Source organism: Phaenicophaeus curvirostris, chromosome 16 (assembly GCF_032191515.1).
Source record: "Phaenicophaeus curvirostris isolate KB17595 chromosome 16, BPBGC_Pcur_1.0, whole genome shotgun sequence".
NCBI classification, from domain to species: domain Eukaryota; kingdom Metazoa; phylum Chordata; class Aves; order Cuculiformes; family Cuculidae; genus Phaenicophaeus; species Phaenicophaeus curvirostris.
The window spans coordinates 3,369,410-3,390,848 of record NC_091407.1 but is presented as its reverse complement, the minus strand read 5'-3'; the positions used below and the strand labels follow the sequence as shown (position 1 = coordinate 3,390,848).

Below are 21,439 nucleotides of genomic sequence, written 5' to 3'. Positions count from 1 at the left end.
GCAAGATGCATATTGAGCATATATCTGAACTACTGAGACAGGGAACCCTTACCTATTATCATAAAAAAAAAAAAAAAAGATCAAATGTAGCTGAAATACCTGCTGTTGTTGAAGATAATCAGGAACTTCATATACTGTACTACATCAAACAACTTACCTGCTAATGGACAGTTGCTGGTCATACAAGATATGTCAGAAGATTTCCTCCAGGCTCTGAAGAATGCTCATGTGTAACTAAAAGCTTTCATGATTTACCTCCTTGGAGCCAGTGGTAAAACTCTGGATTAAGACTGTATAAGTCTTCTCACAAAGTAAGGTAAATCCGTGGCATATATTCATGAAAGAAGAGAACTGAGTCTTTAACATTTGCACATTAACACCATCAGGGACCTCATTAAAATAACTGTCTTTTCCCTATTAGCACTGCTTCCTCACATCCCAAGTTTTCTCTTAGGATTATATTTTAATAAACAAGAGATGCCACAAATCTAAAAACAACAAAGTTTGTCTCTTTTAACTTACATTCTCATTTTTCTATTATGATTTCTACCATGAACAGAAAAGCAGCTGAATTATCTGATGATTCCCTTTCAGGGAATGCTGTCATTGCTCAGAGTCGCACATATCTAAGACATGCAAATGATTAAAGAAAAAATACTGCAACTCCTCTGATGCAGCATGTACCATATTTCACAGCTACAAATGTTACACTTGTCAATAAAAGGAAGCCAACAATTCCTTTCAAGTCATGAAAGCACTCAGCTTAGTTGTGAATGACTGCATATAGGGTATGTTGTGACACATGCAGGAAGTGTTATGTTTTATAAGAAGAAAGTTCAGATTCTACTTGCCAACATCTTTTTGATGAGGAAGCAAGTCTCTGCCAAAAAAAAGATGTTTACTTTCCAAATCCTTATATAGGCCTTACCACTCATGTATTTGAGTTTCCATATACTCCATGCATGCCAGATATATACTGGCATACAGCAAAATATATCTCTATCAGTCCATCATCCTCTCTTTGATATACAAGAAGCACACAAACCAAGTGTGGGAATAAGGGGAGCACACTTTATTCATCATTCAAGGAATGGAACCATGACCTAGAACAAAAAGCACCTGGTCCAAAGTAATAAACCAAAACTCCGACAGTAAATATTGCAATGTACCTAATTGTTAAACAGAAACACTTGATCCCTTTGATCTAAATGCCTGCATCTGAAATCCACAAACTCACCGGCCTTACCCTTTGTCACCTGACTATAGTCCAGGGTCAACCAGCTGGCCAAGGTTCTTTTCTAAATTTCTGAGGAGTGAATGCTTCCTGCTGGACCTTATCTGCTACTGACTCTTCTGGACCCAAGGACGAAGTAGGCAGTCACATAGGAAAGTCATGACATTTTTGATTCGAGTCCCTTTGGTCTTGTGAGGTCCTCAAACCAGCTAACGGGAAAGGCAATAGCGATTCAGCTGGGAGAAGTTCTGGTCCATTTTTGCCTAGGAAAGAACTGAAAATAAATTTACATGGGAAATCCTCCAAGTGAAATAATTTCAAAGAAACACAGAACGCACAACTGCAGTTACAGTTTAAGCTAATGAACAAGTAGTTCCAATTTGCTTTTTATTCCAAAACCTCTAGGATTAGATATTATTCTGAAATATTCACAGAATCTGTTGACTGCTTGCTTAAAAAAAAAAACAACAAACAAATACAAGCCAGACCCATTGTTAGCTAAATCAAGATCAAAATAATCTTTTCTTCTGCGGGAACAGCAGATATTCCCTAACAGAGTTCATCTGCAGATTTAATCTTGACCTCTGGACAATTACTTAAAAGCCAAATTTCTTGTAGACACAAAATAGACCATTCTGTTTAAAGACTTTGAGAAAATAGATGGTTAACGCTTTAACTGACTGGCTAGGAAGGAAAGACTTAACACCTAATAAAGAAATTCTTGTCCTATACATACTTACTGGTGGCAGTTCTTCTGTAAACATGTTCAACACCATAAATGAGAACATCACATCCACATCTCATTACTACAGTCATCACCTTTGAACATATAGGCTGTTTTAATTTATTAAAGATTACACCACCTTTTGAGTCATTTCTATTTAGTCCATGGTATAATATTAAAAATATTCTAAATAAAATGAACACTAGAGAATTTTATAAAATGTTTATTTTGAAAAAAATCACTCTGTACAAATTTAACATTCTCAACACCAAAGATTTATAAAAATGCTAACACAACAGAAAGACGAGTGAAACATTAAACTCATTAAAATCTTTTCTTAAATTACAAAGAAATTGATCCATTCTCAAGAAGCTACGGTAGTTCTAAACATTAAAAAAAAGGAGAAAACTTTATAATATTTTACTTTTTTTATCTATTACAGTCAAATACATCTAACAAAGGATGACTTTTTCCATCCTTTTTATAAACTTCCCCCCACAAACACTGTCCACAACAAAACCAAATACTCTAAATGGTTTTACACTTTTACTGTACACATAGCTTGTGCTCCAAGAAAAGCCAGCACAATTTGATCATCACTTTCTCAGTGCCTAAAATAAAGTCACCTCTATACACTTAGTACAAAATTATCTGTACAAACCATCTTTGCTCATGTAAATTTGATGAAAACTTAAAGGAAGAGTACTTGTTTGTGCCTTCAATTTGGTATAATGAAGGGACAGTGATTTTAGTAAAATTTCACAAAGTAAAATGCAGTAACTGGGATTACTGTCTTTTATTTAAAATTTACTATTGTATAAAAAAAACGTATATACTGTAGGTTACTATGAATGGCTGTCCCTAAATCTAATAGTGCTAGTTTTATAGTCCTCATCTTAAAATAAGATCTTTCTGTACATTAAGTTTCCTCTCTTCATTTCCACTCTTCTATTTGTGAAAGTTGCTGTTGTATATTTAACAATATTTCTTAAGCGGGAGGAAATGTCCCCGTGTGAACTTTAAAACAGTGAAATTGTCATATTACTGTAAACACAATTAAAATGACGACTGACAAAACGCAGTGTGGCAGGTAAGCCAAGGTCTGGAAAGCTTTTTTCACATTTTCTTAATACAATATATGGCTCACACCACAAACAGCAGCAAAAAAGGCTATTGAAAATTTCAAGTTACAACCAGGGGTGCCAGGCGGGATCCATACGACAGAGATTATCCAAGCTATTTGCAGCTGCTACTAGAGTGTTGACTTTGCTTTCTCCTCCTTCAAACTGAGCAAGATTATGAAGTCGAGTCATGATTGCAGTAACAGCTTTTTGAACTAGGGAAACCAGCTGCTGGCTGTCCATATTTTCAGGCTGCCCAGCTGCTGAGAGTGGAGAGGAAGTGTCCTCTTGTGTTTTTTTATGCCATGCAATTATTTCGTCCCGTAGCACGGTTTTTAGGATGCCATCAACCTATGCAAAGAAGAAAAATCAGACTATTAGATTTAACCCAAAGAACCATCAGGGATTACAAAATTGTAACTAGATTTTAGTCAACAGTATTTTGATGCTTTCAGTCCTGCACTGCAATCTCAGCCCTTTTAAGAGAAGCCTGGCTTCCAACTGTCTTTACTATTTCCTCTCAAGGCGTTTCTTTTCATAAAAAGCTCTCATTATGAAAATACACCAGAATGACTCCTATAGAAATAAAAAAAAAAAATCACATCAACTAACATATGTTCAGATCTTCATACAGAAACACAGTCGCATACATTCTATTTTTAAATGACTCCACTAAATTTATGCCTTTTCCCACACATGCACACACACAGAGGTCTTGTGCAAAGACTAGGAGTGCCCCAGCAAAGCTGGGGGTTTGTTTGCACAATGATTATGCTCTCAGGGGATACTGTTTTCTGCCAAAAAGGGAAAGAATGCTTATTGCAACACAGACACATATGTTTATAATATATACATGCATATGCAAATGTATATATAGGCCGGTTCTATCCCTGGCTGAAAAAGAAATCACTGCTACAAATAGTTTCCTGTTTTTTTCTCATCACTGAACTGAGTTACTGACATCGATCTGTCAACTCCAACAGTCTTGAGGAAACAAACTTCTAGTTATCCACCCCTCAGTCAAATTCACTGTTTACAGATAACAAATATAACCTTTTATAACACGAGCCCAACATACAAACACACATTTAATATAATTTATGGGCATTTGTAAAAAAGATAAATTCAGAAAATGATAAAAGCATTCCTATTAAGTCTAAACGATAGATAATCTAAAGTAATAATCACCACATGCCTGAACAGAGCTGGGCACTCATCACTCCAGAAAGAATAAATGGGCACCCGTGCTCTGATCTTCAAAAAATCACAGAATACCTCAAGTTGGAAGGGACCGATAAAGATCGTAGAGCCCAACTCCCTGCCTGTCACAGGGCTACCTAAAACTAAACCATATGTCTGAGAATGTCAACCAGATGCTCCTTGAACTCTGACAGGCTTGGTGCCATGACCCCTTCCCTGGAGAGCTTGTTCCAGTGATAAACCACCCTCTCAGTGAAGAGCCTTTTCCTAATGTCCACTATGAACTTCCATTTCTTCATGTCCTATTGCCAGTCACCAGATCAGCACCTCTTCCTCAAAACTTAAAAACGAATGTGGACTTGTTCAGTTTCGACCTTAAGCAAGAGAAGTACTGTTTGGTTTATAAATTGCCAAATAAAACATGCCTGCAATTAACCTTTCAAAAGGTATACAAACCTTAAAGTTTGGTTGTGCAAAGCAGCGAGCTACTGCAATCATAGAAGCAGTCAGTGGACCAGACACCCCAATGGTGGTAAGAAATTCAGAAATGTTTGGCGTAAGCCGGAACGGAACTGGACGATTGGCATCCAAATCTCCAGTAGCATCATTAATGTCAAAGCGAAAGTAAGCTACATTTAGCTTACCAGTATCCTGGATTTAAAAGCAAGAGGCACAGAAGTAGTTAAAGGAATAGAATTTCACTAATGAAACCAAAAGAAGCTGGATTTTTGCTTACTACTAATAGTCGGAGTACAAACAGTATTCCAGTAGCTTTTCACTCTTTCAAAGAGGTTTTGAGCAAAAAAGCTAAAATGAAAGCTATGCACAATGTCAGGCTATGTATTTCTCTCAAAACACGTGTCCGAAATTCCTTACTAAATACACGTAACTGTAATATCAAACTTAAGGAATATTCTTCTGCAGCACGGTCTATAAAGAGTCATGCTGACAAACAGATCTCTGTTCTCTATGCATCCCAGCTCTGGGTAAGCATTCTTTATGCATTGCTCACTCTGGGTAAGCATCTGAACACTTATCTAGAGGGATTAAAGAATCTTAATTGCTATACAGAGTCTAGCTCTCCATGCATTAAAATGGCATTAAGACTTTAATATATACCACCTTTGCCCTATGAAGGTGGCAGGTGTCATTTTAAATGTGGGGTTAAAACAGAAAATCACTATTAATAGGAATCATAGCTTGACGCGATGGCAATTCCAAAAAGAAAACAGCATTTGAAAAAGGGTATTCCCCTTTAGGAAAATAAGGCTCTAAATTTTACTGGTTTTTTTAAAACTGTTTGATATATTCAAAGCAAGGTATTTGGAGAAGGACTAAAATGAGAGACTTTATCAGTCATTCATATGAACAGCTCTAATGTCTAAGAAAAATTTTACAGACAAAGTTCTAAATTCTCACCACAGAAGGTACAGTTGATGTCCACGGGGACTAAATTACTACCTACATGATGTGCAATCACATATAAATGAAAAGCTGACTGAAATGCACTGTTAATTACATATGCTGAATTACTGGTTTGACTCATTTTAAAAGTATAGTCCAAATTTCCATTCGATCAAAAATGACAGTTTGCATCAAGAACAAACTAAGCATACCTGGGCAATCTGCAGCATTTCAGGATTGAGTCTGTTTAAATGAAAGATGAATTCTGCAAAGCCAATTAAGGCTAACTGAATCGTGAACATCTTTCGGAAAGTCCAGTAATCTGTAGCATTGGGGAATGTATGTAAAGCCCACTCCTTAAGCATACTGCGTGGCACCATGTTGCTCTGTACTTCTTTCAATATATCTCTGAGAACCTACATATGAAAAAAAAGTAGTTGAAAGAGATCATTATTAATACAGTTCTTAACAGGCAACTATGACAAAAGCAACTACCAGACTTCTCTCAACTACTGTATCCTATTTTAGGAAAAACATCCTGAACTTGGATGCTTTCAATCCAACACTGTTTCCTGACTGCTTTGTCAAAACACACAAAATTTTCTTAGCCCCTCCTCTGCACAGCTAGAAAATATTCTTATCTGAAAAGACTAGATTTTTAATAAAACCACATAAGCATGAGAACAGCAGACAAGCACATTGGAAAACCTGAGACTGAAAAGCTCTGTAACTTGATGTGAAGTATCTTCTATTCATGACTTTCAAGAAAATCAGATGCTGCATTTCCTTATGGGAAGCTAACGGAACATACTTCACTATTTTCTAGCTGCAGTGCAACCTGCACATGCATTTCGCAGCAATAAAATAGAAACCTTTACTTTAAGCATATTGGAAAGATTTGAAATCAGACGTGGGACCTACAAAGCATGTAACTTAAGATGACTCTCTGCATGGTTTCTTCATATCCCAGGTAAAAGGTAAAGGATTTTTATTATACAAGATACGGAAAGACACTGGGTAATTTGTAACATGCATTATTACAGCAAAATTATCTCAAAAATACAAAAAGATAAAAGCCAAGAGTTGTATTTGACTATTTCTGTAAGTGCACACCATGCAATAGTTTTATTTCCCTAGGTGTAAACATTTGCAATCTACCAAAACATTGAATTACTGTAGCATATACTAGCCTAATTAATTAGAAAAAGAAATAAAGTTAGGATCTGTTCTATTACACCAGAAAGCATGATAGTCATACTGACTTCAACCAAATGGCTGTTACAGAGTTTCATAACCTGAAGGAAAAATTGTCAAAATAGAAACAGATGTTACATAACATTTTATTTTATTTTGTAACAAAGAAAGCCTGAAAAGTTCACTCCTCTAAACGATGTCTGATACATGTATACTGTGTGTTTTCTAATACCTATATTTGAAATGGGACTGGCATTTCATGTCAGAACTTCCATTAAGCTTAAGATAAAAAACATAAAATAACCTTATTTATCACAACTGGATGTTTGATGGAGGTTACACACAGAGGGAACTTTGTCTTCTGAGTACCATCATTTATTAGGGTGAGATTACTCAAGTGTATTTATTTGACTCGGATGAAATGAATCCACTGGCAATTCCAGGAGATAGGGTGAAGACTGCATCACATGCAACACTGTAACCACTTATGTAAATTAGGAACGCTGTTTCCCATGTTATCAATTAATTATTTTCAAAGCATTATATGAAACGGCCAAAAAGCAATCAACACCTTGTCTGCTTTCAGCTGCAGTTACCCAAAACAACCTTGAGTAAAGCAAACACAGCTTTTCTGAAGCTTTCCAAGATAAAGTAATATAGCAAAGAGATAGAATACATTAAGTGTGACCAAAATAAACCCCAAAAAATCTGAACACCACCTCTGCAAAATGTATCTATTTTGCATCTAATAAGAAGGGAAGGGTTGGGGCTGGGGGGGGCAGGGAGGAGACTGGACACAGAACAGTAGAGTCGTGCAGAAAAGCCCTTGATTAAAATCTTATCCATTCCCCTACCTGATGGCTAGCTTGAGTCCCTCGTGCTTGGACTGTTGCCAGTCTGTCATAGTAACGAGAAATAGGGTTGTCATGCTCAATGCCTTTCTTGGCACAGCGTTGCTTATAGATCTCCACCAGGGAAAGAGAAGAGGGATTGTCTTCAACCAAACGCATCTGTGGAGAAACTGCTACAACACGGGGGACTGCGAGCAATTTGAGAAGGGTGAGAGAGGACGGTGGCAGGGCAAGGAAGGGGCAGAGGGAGAAAGACAAAACAAATCAAAATGGTTAATCCATAACCCAAATACTAAGAGAAGAATTAACATGCAAGTATCAGCCCATAAAACACAACTGTAATGATCAACTGAAGCGGATCAAGAAAAAACACATTAGCAACTAATTCACAAGTTCAGTTAAAAACAAAGTGATGGCAGATTTTCTTTTATCTTAACAGAAACATCAATTATGTCGGTAAAAAAGATGGAGCACTCATTTTTCTTCCTACTTTTCTTTACCTGCAGAAAAGAGTGTAACACCGTTCAGATGCAAACGGGTTCATAATATCTGATTACACAACACTGGCATTATGTCAATAAAAGTTACTCTGAAGAACAAAACTATTAAACTCAATAGGGTATTTAAAGTTATTCAGAAAACCTGGAGAAAAAAAATGTATATATAGTTGAGGAATAGATGTTTAAATGACACTATCTGAAAATAACACGGGGAAGGCACAACAAAATATTCAATAATAAGAAAACTTAAGCCACTGAGGCTTTCCTTGGTGAGCAGTAAACATGCAAAATATCCTGTCTGCACTCTCATGGTGCTCAGCAGATGAACTAACCTACTGTGTCTCATGTGCATTCCCACCTACATCAAAGACAAGGCCAGCACAGCCAGATTTTCCAGTGGGCCCGTTTGTACTCTTTGACAGGGACCTCCAGTTGCCACTGGAACTGTTCCCTCATTTCCCTCAGAAACTGTAATAACTAAGCTCAGAAATACAGGGAAAAGTTGTTCACATGCATTTGAATTGTTTGACGTAATTTCTTTGAAGAAAAAAAAATGCATTCTGCAGAAGGCGTGTCAATGAGTTATTTCTTCTGGTCTGCTTCCATTAACCTCTGGCAGCAGAGAAATGAATGTTCTTCAGGTTCTTTCAAACAGCATCAAACCACAAGGCAGAGAATTTCTTCCCAAACCACAATAGTTTAAAAGCAGCTCTTTGAAGGAAAACCTGTTACTTTACTAATCATGTTATACAGAGGATTTATTTTTTTATCAGTGGCCTTGTTTATCATATCATTCAAGGCTTTATCTACTGTATCTTGAAAACACTGGAGTTTAACTATTTTAAAGCATTTACATCTGTATTTGAATTACACGTAGGTCATGTGTGTTGCTAGGGCAAGACTTCGATATTCTCTGGATCTCATTTCACGTGAGTTCATAATCAATACACGAAAAAGTCAAGATACACAAGGAAAGAGAAAGAATTAAGAAGAATTAAGACTGTGTTCAGTGTTCATTCACTGTTCCTGTTTTCAAATGCCGAAATGTGTGACCTTTTTACTATGTGAGTACTTTGGCAATTTAATATAATACAAGAACCCTCCTTAACTCTCCTCATTAAGGCCTCCCTACCTTGTGTTTGTTGAGTCTAATTTTTAAGCACTGCCAGGTGGTGGTGTTGGCAAGTGCACTCTCCAAACCAATAAACATTCTACAGGACATAGAAGTACACTCAACCCAAGTCCTGCATCCCAAAGTTAGATTAGGAATGGACATTTTTTACTTGGTAACAAGTAACCAATCAGTATATATTCTTCAAAGTAAACATTGCCAAGGATACATAAAGTTACTTTAAAAATTACTAAGATATGTTCTCATATCAGAGAATTCAGAAACTATAGATCAAATTCAATGCTCTACAAAAAATTCCTTCTCTTTTTGTGTTATAGGGAAGAGGTAAAGAAATTCAACATTCATACACTGCAATTTGATAGAAAAAGTTTTGTTCTGTCCCTCCCTGATTGTTTCTAAATGCTTGTTTTAAAGTACATATATCTATTTCCATAGCAACAGATCCAATGGGCATGCCTCTGCCTTATACATGTTATTTACAACTGAACTTTAAACCATAAATTATGGGTGTAAGGTCTTCTAAAAACACCCTAGACCACATACAATCAACTTCACTTCTTCAGAGGGGTGCTACAATGCCAGAAAAGACGAATCATCTAGGTAAATGTGAATTTACCTTCTATATATTCAAAAACTTCAGTATCAGTGACTAGTAGCTGCCAAAAACTTTAGCGATTATAATCTTTGAGTAGAACCTATATTTAAAAAAACCACAAATCTCTCTTTACAGTACCTGTAAAAAACAGATGTCTCTTTGTGGTTTCCTTCCTTTTCTCTAAGCAAGGGTTCAAAAGGCGAAGAAGTTGTAACACCCGCTCTTCTCTGCGTGACTCTGTCAGGCAAGCATCATTCATCACCAGATACGGGTAAATCTTCCCATTATGGCCTCGGATGTAGAGTCTCCGAGCCGCAGTATTGTGTTTTTGAACTATTTCCACTCTGGGCATAAACCTATCAAGACATAAGGGGTATTAAAGCACTTGAGTTAATCTCTTCTGATATTAAATTGTGATCTAAAAAAGTTAAAAAAAAATAAACGAAACAACAAAACCCTGCCAAAGAAATAAGAAAGTGCAACTCTATCACAGGGTACAATTCTATTATCCAGCCAGCCCATAGTTTCTATTTTGCAGTCAAAAAGCTCTTCTATTTTGACTTTATTTATCTTTTTTAAGAAAACACAGTTCTTAAGCAATATTAATCATTAGCTCAGACCTTTATTGCTATTTTGAAGAACAGTACCTCTATTGACTACAAAAGAAGAACTAATCTCAACTTACACCAACGTAAAAGAAAACCAAATATTCTCTTCATATAACAGTACAGCTGCCTGGTGAGGGAATATAAATTTACCAGAGGATAAAATGAAAAAATTAAGGTCTTATACCAGAGTATGACTCTATATATGCAATTTAAATATATATATGATATGCATAGAACATCTACTTTTGCAGACTGGACAGATGGTAGAGTTTTTAATTTTGTTCTATGTTTTCAGAATAACAATTACCAAGGGGTATTTTTAGGTTACCTTGCTATCTTGATGTAGTAATGTGTTGGCTTTGGCATAAGGAATTCTCCAGGTATCTCTACTTCTGCAGTTTGAGCTGAAAAATTACTTAGAAAGCGACACTTTTCCTCTATAAGGAAGAACTTCGGAAGCTGTTTAGTTTTTGCCTCCAGAATTTTAATCCATTTCTTCAGTTTAGAGATAAGATTATGAAGTTTCATTGACCCAGGCACACTGAAGTCAAAATCTAGAAGAAAACAAAAAGCACATATATTTGTATTCAGCACTTGAAATTTTAGGTAGGTAATTTAACTACCGAATGTCTGATGTCTGCATTTTCAAAAAAGGTTCTTCCAGCCACGTGCCCTCAAGCAAAATACTTGAAGGAGTCCTACACACAGCGCACATACCTGTTAGGTAGAAAAGCATCATGCTAGGCTCGGCTGCTACAGTAAAATGGAAAGCTACAACACAAAGAAAAACTAGCAGGTTCAGACAAACGCAGAAGAGAGAAAAATCATTAAGGACGACTCACAGCGCAATTGTTGCAGTAACACTGCAACAGCACATGCTAGAGGAGAACAAACCATACAATTCAATGGTGTGAACTGAACACTCACGTAGCTGAACTGCCTTTAAAAAACAGCCTCTCTTTAACGTTTTGTCTCTATAGAAAATCTTTTAGTAAAGTCCTAAGATTATAGATAACTTTAACCTGTTAGAATCTGCTACCTCTTTTCCAAACACAGCTCTAAAATATTCTCTGTTATTTAGTCAATAATGAACTTGCCAAGATTTTCCTGTTTCAGTCAAACACTAGAAAAACTTACTGTGAAAATGTTAAATACTATTACTAGATTTAACTGTCTATATCCTGCAACCTGACAGACTGCACAGAAAGAAAGCAGTAACAAACCAGTTGATTAGATTAGATCATTTAGTGAAAGAGGAAAAGTAAGTTTATTCTACAGCCGAGCACAATTTTCTGCCTATTTCATTAAAAGTGATTTATTTTTTTAAAAATTGGTGGAGGCTTTTTACTTTTCAAAGGGATGAAAGACCTTCAACTGAGGACACAATGTAGAATCTGTGAGCAACTGTAGGACAAGTAGTAAAATTGTTATTACTATTATTCTCCTATTCTGAATTGCAAAAAAAAAAAATCCTTTCATTCTTTCCTAGCTTAAACAACAATTGCAGGCCACCACAGGAAGAACAGATATGACAGCCTTAGCAAAAATTACAACATAATGCAAAGAGCCTGCTCCTTCCTTTGCAACATAACAATATTGAACCATGGCACCATCTCCTCCAGCCTACACGCAAGCGGAGTAAGAAATTTTTCAACATCAATATGTGGTCTTCAATTCACTACACAAATAATTCTGTAACAGAAATCACTGAATACTGATCATTTTCTGGCCACCAATGCCATCTCCTAAGCACTGCTTTCACTACACTTTCAGAATGCAACAAATAAACAGCTAAATAAATAAGTAAACAAATAGATAAATGTGTTTTAATTTCCCATAAGAGAGAAAATGAATATACCACATACACAAGTTAAATTACAGTTCAGCACTTCAATACCAAAACAATGAGAGATTAAATACAATTGGATAAGAAAATAAACTGCTCTCTCTATAAACTTCATTAGTTATGGCATCCCAAATTGTGGAAATTTACTTTAATTTTTAAAAAGCATTTCTATATGCAATTCTAAAAGATGCCATTTTAAATTCAACACGTTACAAGTGAAAAAGCAGGTCTACAATGAAAAATACAGTCTCATATTTATAGATGTTAGAACTCAGCATAACTCTGTAATGTGCCTTTTTCTTTTTCTACCTGCTACGGGCAGTGCATCTATTGCAATATAAAACACGCTTATTATAATCCCAAGCCTACCCTCTAGCGAGCAGTGGGAGTAAATCATTTCAAGAAAGTGACAAAATAATGAATCATTTATCTCCTAAATCCCTGAAGTGCAGGAAAGTATCCCCATAGTGCAATTAGGTTTTGTGCTAATATGAAGCACCCAAGTAGTTAAAAAGTGCATCGATGTATATTCCTTACAGAGAAAGTCATTCAGTTCACCAAAAGAATAGCTCTAGTTCTGCTGAAAATGCCTATTTTAGGATTTTGTTGTTGTTGTTTTGTTTCCCAGTGGCAGATGGGAAGAGTTCAATTAGTCTTTTTGCTCATGTCACGGACAGCCTAACGGACAGCCTATCTGAGAAGAAAAATTCTAAAACAAATAGTGTTTGTGTACAAAGTCTCTATGCTTCGCAGACATCTTTATAAACAGTATTTCTGTTTCAAAAACAAAAAATCCACTTTTTCTAATACTTACTACCAGAGAACATCTTCTCAAGCTAACACATGCTGCTCTAAAACCCCTCACTGCTTATATCAGATACTCCTTATATTCTAAACAGGATTTGAAGTTTACCTCCTCATCTTTAATGGAGATATTCTCAAAAGACCATGATACTTTACAGACTGCATTTCAATTAAGGAAGCTCAGTCTCTGTTCTCAAAGCTGCCAGAGATTTCCCAGCGCAGTGTATGTATTTCATACAAATACATTCATTCAAAGTCTTGAATGCCTCACAAATTGCTACATGAATGCATCCAACCCACCATATTTGCCAAGTTCTCGCTACTTTCGATGAAAGGACAAACTGGAGGCAAAATCCTCCCACTGGTGAGACAGAACTAAAAAATCCTGATGGTTCTTAACACAACTAGACAAAGCTTAGTACTTTCTGAATGAGGGCTGTACTATTACTTCTCAAGATGCAACATTTAAAAAGAACAGTTAGCAAAATTAAGAGTGCCAAAGTCTCTGTCCCCCTGCAAGCCCTTGACCTACAGAACATTAGCATACTATTCAAAAATGAAGAAAACGTCTCCAAACAAAGATTTAACAACTAAAACAAACCTCTTCTGCAACACTGTCAGAAAACAGCTCTAATCAGTCAAGGCTTTAAGCACAAGCAATAGTTTGTTTGCAAGACTATAAAGATGATTCTGCTCATGGACAAAGCCGATTAAAAAAGTTCATGACCCAAGGATCTTCAACTAAAGAGCCCGAACACCCATCATGTAAGATGCCAATTAGGACAGAAATATAAGCTGAGTTCTGCAGAGCAGTTCAAATCCTTTATACAAGATCCAAGCCTTCTCCACAAGAAAAGAACTTTTTTGCTTTTGAAGTTATTATTCAGACATTTACACACACTGTACTTTTCCAAAGGTTCTTTTTAATCCCAGAACAAGTTTGGGAGAGCACCAATAAACATGAAAAACCTCAGTGAGAGTTAAGCAGAAATATGAAGCAGGACTTCTCATTTATGAGAAAACCAGGACTGCAAAGTCCAGACCAAAGTCAAATACAATGCTAACTCCAGTCTCTTGATCTGGATTTTCTGGATAAAATCCCATTATCTAAAAATCAGAAGGGCAGTAAAGAGCTACCGAAGTGATGTGATGTTCACTCTTGCAGAGGAAGGGGGGGGTGGGCAAAGGAACCCTTAAAAAAAGCTGAAAATTATTAACTGAGCTCTTTCCCCTGCCCTCTTCCCACACTTGAGAGAGACACTAGGACTTCAAGAAGCTTCCTTCTGATTATAGAGTGTCCATTGCCAGTCAATAATTCATTGTGCCAGATGCCAAAACTCTCAAGAAAATTACCTTGCCCCTCAAGGGGATCTTTTGAAATTTTCCATTCCTATTCAGCTTGAGTGGAGAGATGGTTGCAGAAAGAAGCTGATCCAAACTCTAAACTATCATCTGCCCACAAAAGAACAATTGAGGCAGTTTTTATCCTCCTTTCACTGCTGAGAGAGCTCTCAAAGGGGGCTTTTCTCAGTATTTGCCTGTTCTTTGATATCAAAGGTTTAGCAGAAAAGGAGAGAAGGAACAAGAACAGATGGTCAAAGAACTACGCATTTGAAGTTCCAGAAAAAAAGAATTCAAAGTAAAATTTGGTTTTAAAATATATAACATTAGGACAGAAAAAGATGACCTATCGAAGCTCCAATGGTCCAGATTACTGCAGACAAAGTATTTAAAATATAAGAAATAGTGTGAGAGTCCCTGGTAACTCCAACAGAAATCAAGCTGCAACTCAGATGTTGGGAGAGATTATGCAACCATAGCTTAAAGTGTCTATAAACATAGCTGTCAACATTAATCTGGAAATAACTGAAGGGAACAGTTTACTCCAAGACAGCTCCTCAGCTTGGATACTTTTGAAATAGAGAGCAACCGCTGTAATTATCTGTACATAATCTAAATGTAAATGGTACTGAAAATCAGAAAAACAAACATGAACTTTCTAGTGTGACAAAAAGACATAGTAGGCATGATTTACAAATGGCTTCTCAGATATTAAAACAGCCTTTGCTATCTTTAGTGCAGTAATTACTCCTATTCATTTATTTATGTACTTTTTACTGTTACTGCAAAATTAATAAAACATTTATTTTAATTTTCTGCATAGTGAGTTAAATTATCAAAATACTTAAGTATACTGATAATTTTAATTTCCTCCTGTTTTCCCACAGTTCATCTGTGAATTAAAACACTGAATTTACTATATTGAAATAAAATCAAATCTATCAGTACGCAAAATATTTCTTTTCAACCTAAAGACATTCATAAGTACTTATTAGCAGGCGAGTATTATGAAACTAAAGTTTACTAAAAACCACTTTGCATTGTTTGACTTTGGATGATTTTTATGTCCAGGCCTATGTTGTTGTTCTTCGGTTTATATGTTGTTCCATGTAACTCTTTATAAATACTACGATTAGATAGGAAACTGCTAAAAACTGTAAATTATTTGTAATTAAACTTTAATTGTTTCTCTAGAAAAGGGCTAAACCATTAGATTTTGCAGACTTGAGTTCAGTGCTATAGTAAGTTTTCCTTTACAACATCTGAAACCCTGCATCCTTCTAACACTTGAAGGAAAGAAACTGAGAAGACCAACAATAATTCAAAACCAGCAAAACCTGAGCATATCATCAACACTTAGAGCAACAAAAAAGTGATGATACTACTATTGTAATGTAAAGACCATTATTAAAAATTAAAACCAAGTCTACACTGGTATTAAATGCATTTTTCCCCCCCCGTATGCTTACGTCAAAGACACAAAATGTTTCTACATCCATTACCCTCCCTAATACACTTCATCCATTAAAAATTTAATCCTATGGTTCAGGACTTCAATTATCTGCTGCCATGCGACTGTTGTGCCTCAAAAAGGACGGTGTGCAATACACAGTGTGCACAAGATATATAGGTCGTATTTACTAACCGAGTTACTTTCACAAGATTCCCATCAGTGCACTTATTTTCACAACATTAAAAGTAAAACGCTTGCAAAAAATCTTTTCAAACAACTAATAAGTTTCAATTCTGTTAAAAAAAGAAAACCAACTATATTTAACTGTTCATTTTCATCTAATTCTATAATTATCTCTATGGAAATGCTGATGTAGTTTAGATTGGAATTCATGCAAGACTCAAAATCCTGGCATAGCACTGATACGAATCAACATCACCTTCTGTCACAGACAGCTGCAAGGCCTTAACACTTTTCACTCAATATATCAAATCCACACTCTACTGTACACAAGCTTTACTTAGAATTTTAAATAAATATCAGATACTTAAACACGTAACTCCATGAGTAAAGAGAAAACAAATGAAGTGAAAAATCTACTTCCCTTAAGTACATTTTTTATTAGATCTGACTAGTTATTGATTCAATTGACCTAACAATGATGTAAATTTGTGTAATAGGATTTTTATGATCTAGTTATCCAAAACACTAAAGTAATCTTACTCATCAGAAGTAGGTTCTTGTGAAAGACTTCACACAATATTGTCAGTTAGGATTTGTGGGGTGATAGTTCCATTAAATTCTGGCATCACTGTAAAAGAGATCATTATTCTCCCTCATCCTACAGCAGGTGGTTATAGGCAAATTGCAAAAATATTCCAATGAAGAAATCTATTTTATCTTTAAACATATACATGATTTGACCACAGTTTTAGGTAATAAAAATACAACAACATAATCATTCTCAATGTTGAGGGCTGCTTTCCACTTGAATAAGCTTTATTATTCCACAGAAGACTGGAACAAACTATTTCAGGTTTGGTGTATGACAGAAAGGTGCTGTTTTCTATATTTTCTTTCAGAAAAAGCAACTGGAAGAAGAATAAAAAAAGCAGAACACTTTCACAGTTGAACTTTGGAGAGGAAATTTCTCTGGAGATTAGAAGTTATATTTAAAAATACATTTTAAACATTTACCTGTTGTAAATTGCCCTTTTAGCTTCTGGAACACGGGATCTTGAGCTGTTGCCTGTGCTCTCCTAGCTAGTGACTCTGAGGCTGCACTAGAAAACATGGTGGACACATTAGAGACGTTCTCAAGACCTACTCCAAAAGTGCTGACTAACTTCTTGACAAAATTTAGCGTATGAGGAGTGATTTTGGCATCTGAGACGGCTCCACTTTTCTCAAAGGCAACTGAGTAACACTTCGCCAAGCCCTGCTGCAGTTGTCTAAGAACCTGAGGATTAAAAGACGAAACACAAAATCATCAAGAAGATTAGGCCTTCTGATTTGACATCAAGTATTTATTCCCACACTGTAATTTATATAGTAAAATTATCCTCTAGGAAGCATTTACTTAAAACAGTATTTTTAAATTGCATCAGAGGGACAATCGGAATGAGAGCACTTGTTCTTATTAGCACTGCAACTAAACAACCTGGGTAGGGGAAATGCTTCATCCCAAGTACACCCTGCTCTTTCAAGAGCTGCTAAGTTTTACATTTCATATTCTGTGATACACTAGAAAATAACGTGGGGTACAAGAAACGCTCTTCAAACAAACACTCTGCTAGGTGGACAGAACAGAATAGCCTGACCCTCTGAGAGATAAATGATAAAAGTGGAGTGGCAAGTCCATCTGCTTGCTGCTACAATTCAAACTTTGGACAATAATCACCACCTGCCCGACCACCAGATCAAGACAGAAACTGGTACCTGTGAAACTTGGTGTAAGACTATATATTTTCAGTTAGTACGAGCAATGGCTTTAATTCTAGAGGCATTCATCAAACTAACAGTTTCGGGAAACTTCTTCCAGAAAAAAACAAGCGCCTCAAAACTCCAATCAGAACAATCAGTTGTACAAACACACCAGTTTACCAAGCAAAATAAATAGCTATGTTTTACTGCTTAAAAATAATTATAGATACATATTTTGATACATATCTTTTGCTTAGATGGCATATATATATATATAAAGGCATTACAGCCAAATACCTCCTCATGCCAATTCTCTCTGAACCAGACCATCTGATCTACAATGCCTTCCAGAGAAGACAAAAGTGTTGGATGCAATTCTCGCTGCATATGCATAATTCTGCTGCATCTCCACATTGGTGCGGTGGCTCTGATTGGCCCAGGATCTGAGGCAGAGTGGGACTGATTTCCAACTGAACTTGGCTGTTGTTGCCCAGAATCTAGAAAACGGAAAATTTAAAACAGTAAAAATTACCTTTCATAAACTTGATACAAGCCTATATGAAATAAAATAAACCGTTGAAAGAGCTTGCTTTAGATTTGCATTAAGTACTGATCATGTAATACCTACTGAAATACAGAAGATCTGAGAAAATTTCTTTTAGAAAAAAAATCGTGTTTTAGAAAACAAACTCTGCTTCAGGAAGCGATACAAACTTCCCAAAGTTAGAGCAATATAAACACTCTTCAAAAACACACTAGAGGTGAAGCCTTAGCTTTCACATTTCCTAACCATGCTCCTCAAGTAACTGACATCGTTTCATAGACAATCTACTTAAATTATGGGGGTTTTGTTCCCTTCCCTTTTGGGGACATCTCTCCCACACAACTGAAAAACAAACACCAGTATCAACAACACACATCATCGTGGAGTATACACCTGGTCTCTTGCATTACAATTACATCAGATAGTGATTAAGCACAGAGCTTTGCTTTATTAGATGACACCTCCTGCTACTTGACACAAATCACGGAGTTCTTCAAGTAGTGATCTTAGAATTCGCTGGAGATTATATGGGAATATTTCACTTAAGAAAATTTGAGACAGCTCAAGCCAACTGTAGATTTAGGTTCACAGAAATAAATTAACATAAGCAAAGTTTATCACAATTTTTTTTTCTTAGCCTTGATAAGTTGGTATGTTTTCTAAAGTTCCCATTTTCCTCCTAAAATCAGGTAGAATTCAAAATAATAGCTAAGTTACAAACAATTTGATCCTTATCAAGCTCACCACTTTTGTAGCGCTCTCGTTGTTCTATCTTCAAGGTCAAATAGAGGGTCCTGATAGGGAAGTAGACGGCTTGGGGATAGACCCTTCCCACCTGTTCAGAGAAACACATACACATAATTTTCAGTCAAGAAAAACTGACTGCAGATCAGATCAACACATACAGTTTTCTCTTTGTAAATGAGTGCGCTTCAGTAATAACTGACTCTTTGTTTTAAGTAACAGTTTATGGAAAGCAAGGAAACTAAAGATTATTTCAGTAACAGAAACACAAAGAGGAGGAAATGGTAACTCCCTACACACACTGTCAAGGCACTGCCTAATCAGGGCTTCCAGATCAGATTGCCTAATAAACCTCAAAACCACATAATGCCAGAATACCAGCTGGACCCACTCAAAGATCTTACTCATGTACATAGTGGAAGAAAAACAGACATAATGACAGCAGTTAGTCTTTACATTAGGCCACAATTCCCAGCGAGCCCTACGATACCTGATAAGAAGACCCATTAGAGAGTAACTTTACTCCACCAAACTGTGGCACTTAATGTAAGGGGATACCAATCTCACGCAAAAATAAAAGAGATTTTATGTCTTTCATTAAGGGGGGAAAAAAAAAAGCTAAAGTGGTATTAACATTCAGCATCCCCTTTAAAATGTGTAAACCTCAGTATCTATTAAGGGAAAGAAATGATGCGTCTAAGTACTATCCGTGATAAAGCCCATCTTAGGGCACGATTAGAGGCTTCTCCAGCCACAATTTTACTAGATCACTGACTCTTTCGCCATCCAAATGGGTGTGGTAAGTGGTAGAAATTTTGCAATGCCACTTAACTGTTTGGTAACACGGTGGCAGATCACTAACACAACATACGTATGCTTCATGCTGGAATTCAAGAACAAATTATTTGAAGAGAACATAAGGTTTAGTTTCCAATACTTCTGCAAACATTTAGTTTTAAGTGCATAACAAGGAAAATCTAGTATTTTTTATTTTACATTCCTTGTGTGGACCCAAAATGTAAAGGCAAGGTAAACAAAAATATCTGCAGTATTTATGAGCCTAAGCTCTGAGTATAGTAGGACTTCCGCATAGGCACTCACTTCTAAAAATTTTATACAGGTCTCAACAAATAAAAAGTGTCTACAACTCCTTGTAATAAGTTTTTCCTTTCTGTTGTCAGAAGAAAGCTGAGCACATATGGTGTTGCAAGACAATACTGAGCCATATGCATCAGAAATTTTGCCTTGGGCTACTTTGCTTTCTTAAGCTGCTTGGGTGCATGGTCTCTTCAAAGTTTTGGTTTTATTTTATGGAGAGAGGGTAGGAAACATGCATACATATGCACACACGTACTAATCTACATTTATATACACATGTATCAATGCACATGCAATCACACACGGACATATCCTCTCTCTACAAAAATACACATTCTTAAGAGCTCTGAAAAAGAAAAAGGGATAGTCTAAAAGGAGCTGGATATCATAGAATCATAGAATACTCTGAGATGGAAGGAACCCGTGTGGATCATCAAGTCCCTCTCTCAAAAATCACGAGTGGAGGGAAGGAGAGAACAATAGTTGTCCTTTGCCAGTTTTCAGGAGCAGATGGGAGTGCCCTGGGGTACAGGCTAATGTGAGAGCTTCAAATGTTCACCTGTACATTTATGTGACTTCACAAATGTTCTACATTAATTTTGATGAACAAAAATCAAAATGCTTCCAGGTTGTACACGTGCTGAAACAGTCGAAGTTAGCCCATGAACCATTAATATCACTGAAACCACGACATCTGAATGCTGTTCGCACTCAGCAAGAACAAAACAGTATCTAAAACCACATTAACAGAAAAATGTTACTTATTCTACCCGAGTCTGCAGACATCCTTAAACCAACTTCATACTGTGATACAGGTGTACATTCTATTCTTAGATATTGTTTCAGAACAGACAGCAATAAGCAGCAAAATCTTAAAATCCTAAAGGAAGATTAATCAAAACTCCTGTCTGTCAGTTCTGAGGTACAAATCCAGGAAGCCAGCTTCTTCATCTACCTCCCTAAACCTTATCCGTATTTGCCTAATCATGTGTCATGTTAAATTTCAAGTGAAAATTTACTAAGCCCCAGTAAAGATTTCTAATGGTGACAGACAGAGCCTTGTTTTTTGAAATCAAGTCTAATAAACAAAGCACTTATGAAATAGGTCGCCCTTTAGTCACTA

At 36.2% G+C, this 21,439-nt stretch overlaps 1 protein-coding gene across 4 annotated transcripts in view; it reads right to left on the bottom strand.

Moving 5' to 3' along the window:
• Positions 1–2,165: 2,165 nt before the first annotated feature.
• TRRAP (transformation/transcription domain associated protein) overlaps positions 2,166–21,439 on the bottom strand; it is a 76,901-nt gene continuing 57,627 nt past the window's right edge. For all 4 annotated transcript variants that reach the window (XM_069870550.1, XM_069870553.1, XM_069870551.1 and 1 more), the window contains exons 62-70: positions 19,219–19,309; positions 18,228–18,427; positions 17,205–17,466; positions 10,892–11,117; positions 10,094–10,311; positions 7,732–7,916; positions 5,896–6,099; positions 4,736–4,930; positions 2,166–3,430 (exon numbers count right to left, since the gene is read on the bottom strand). In XM_069870550.1, the coding sequence (XP_069726651.1) occupies positions 3,146–3,430; positions 4,736–4,930; positions 5,896–6,099; positions 7,732–7,916; positions 10,094–10,311; positions 10,892–11,117; positions 17,205–17,466; positions 18,228–18,427; positions 19,219–19,309 (1,866 nt within the window). In that variant the 3' untranslated portion in view covers positions 2,166–3,145. The remainder of the gene's footprint in view (positions 3,431–4,735; positions 4,931–5,895; positions 6,100–7,731; positions 7,917–10,093; positions 10,312–10,891; positions 11,118–17,204; positions 17,467–18,227; positions 18,428–19,218; positions 19,310–21,439) is intronic.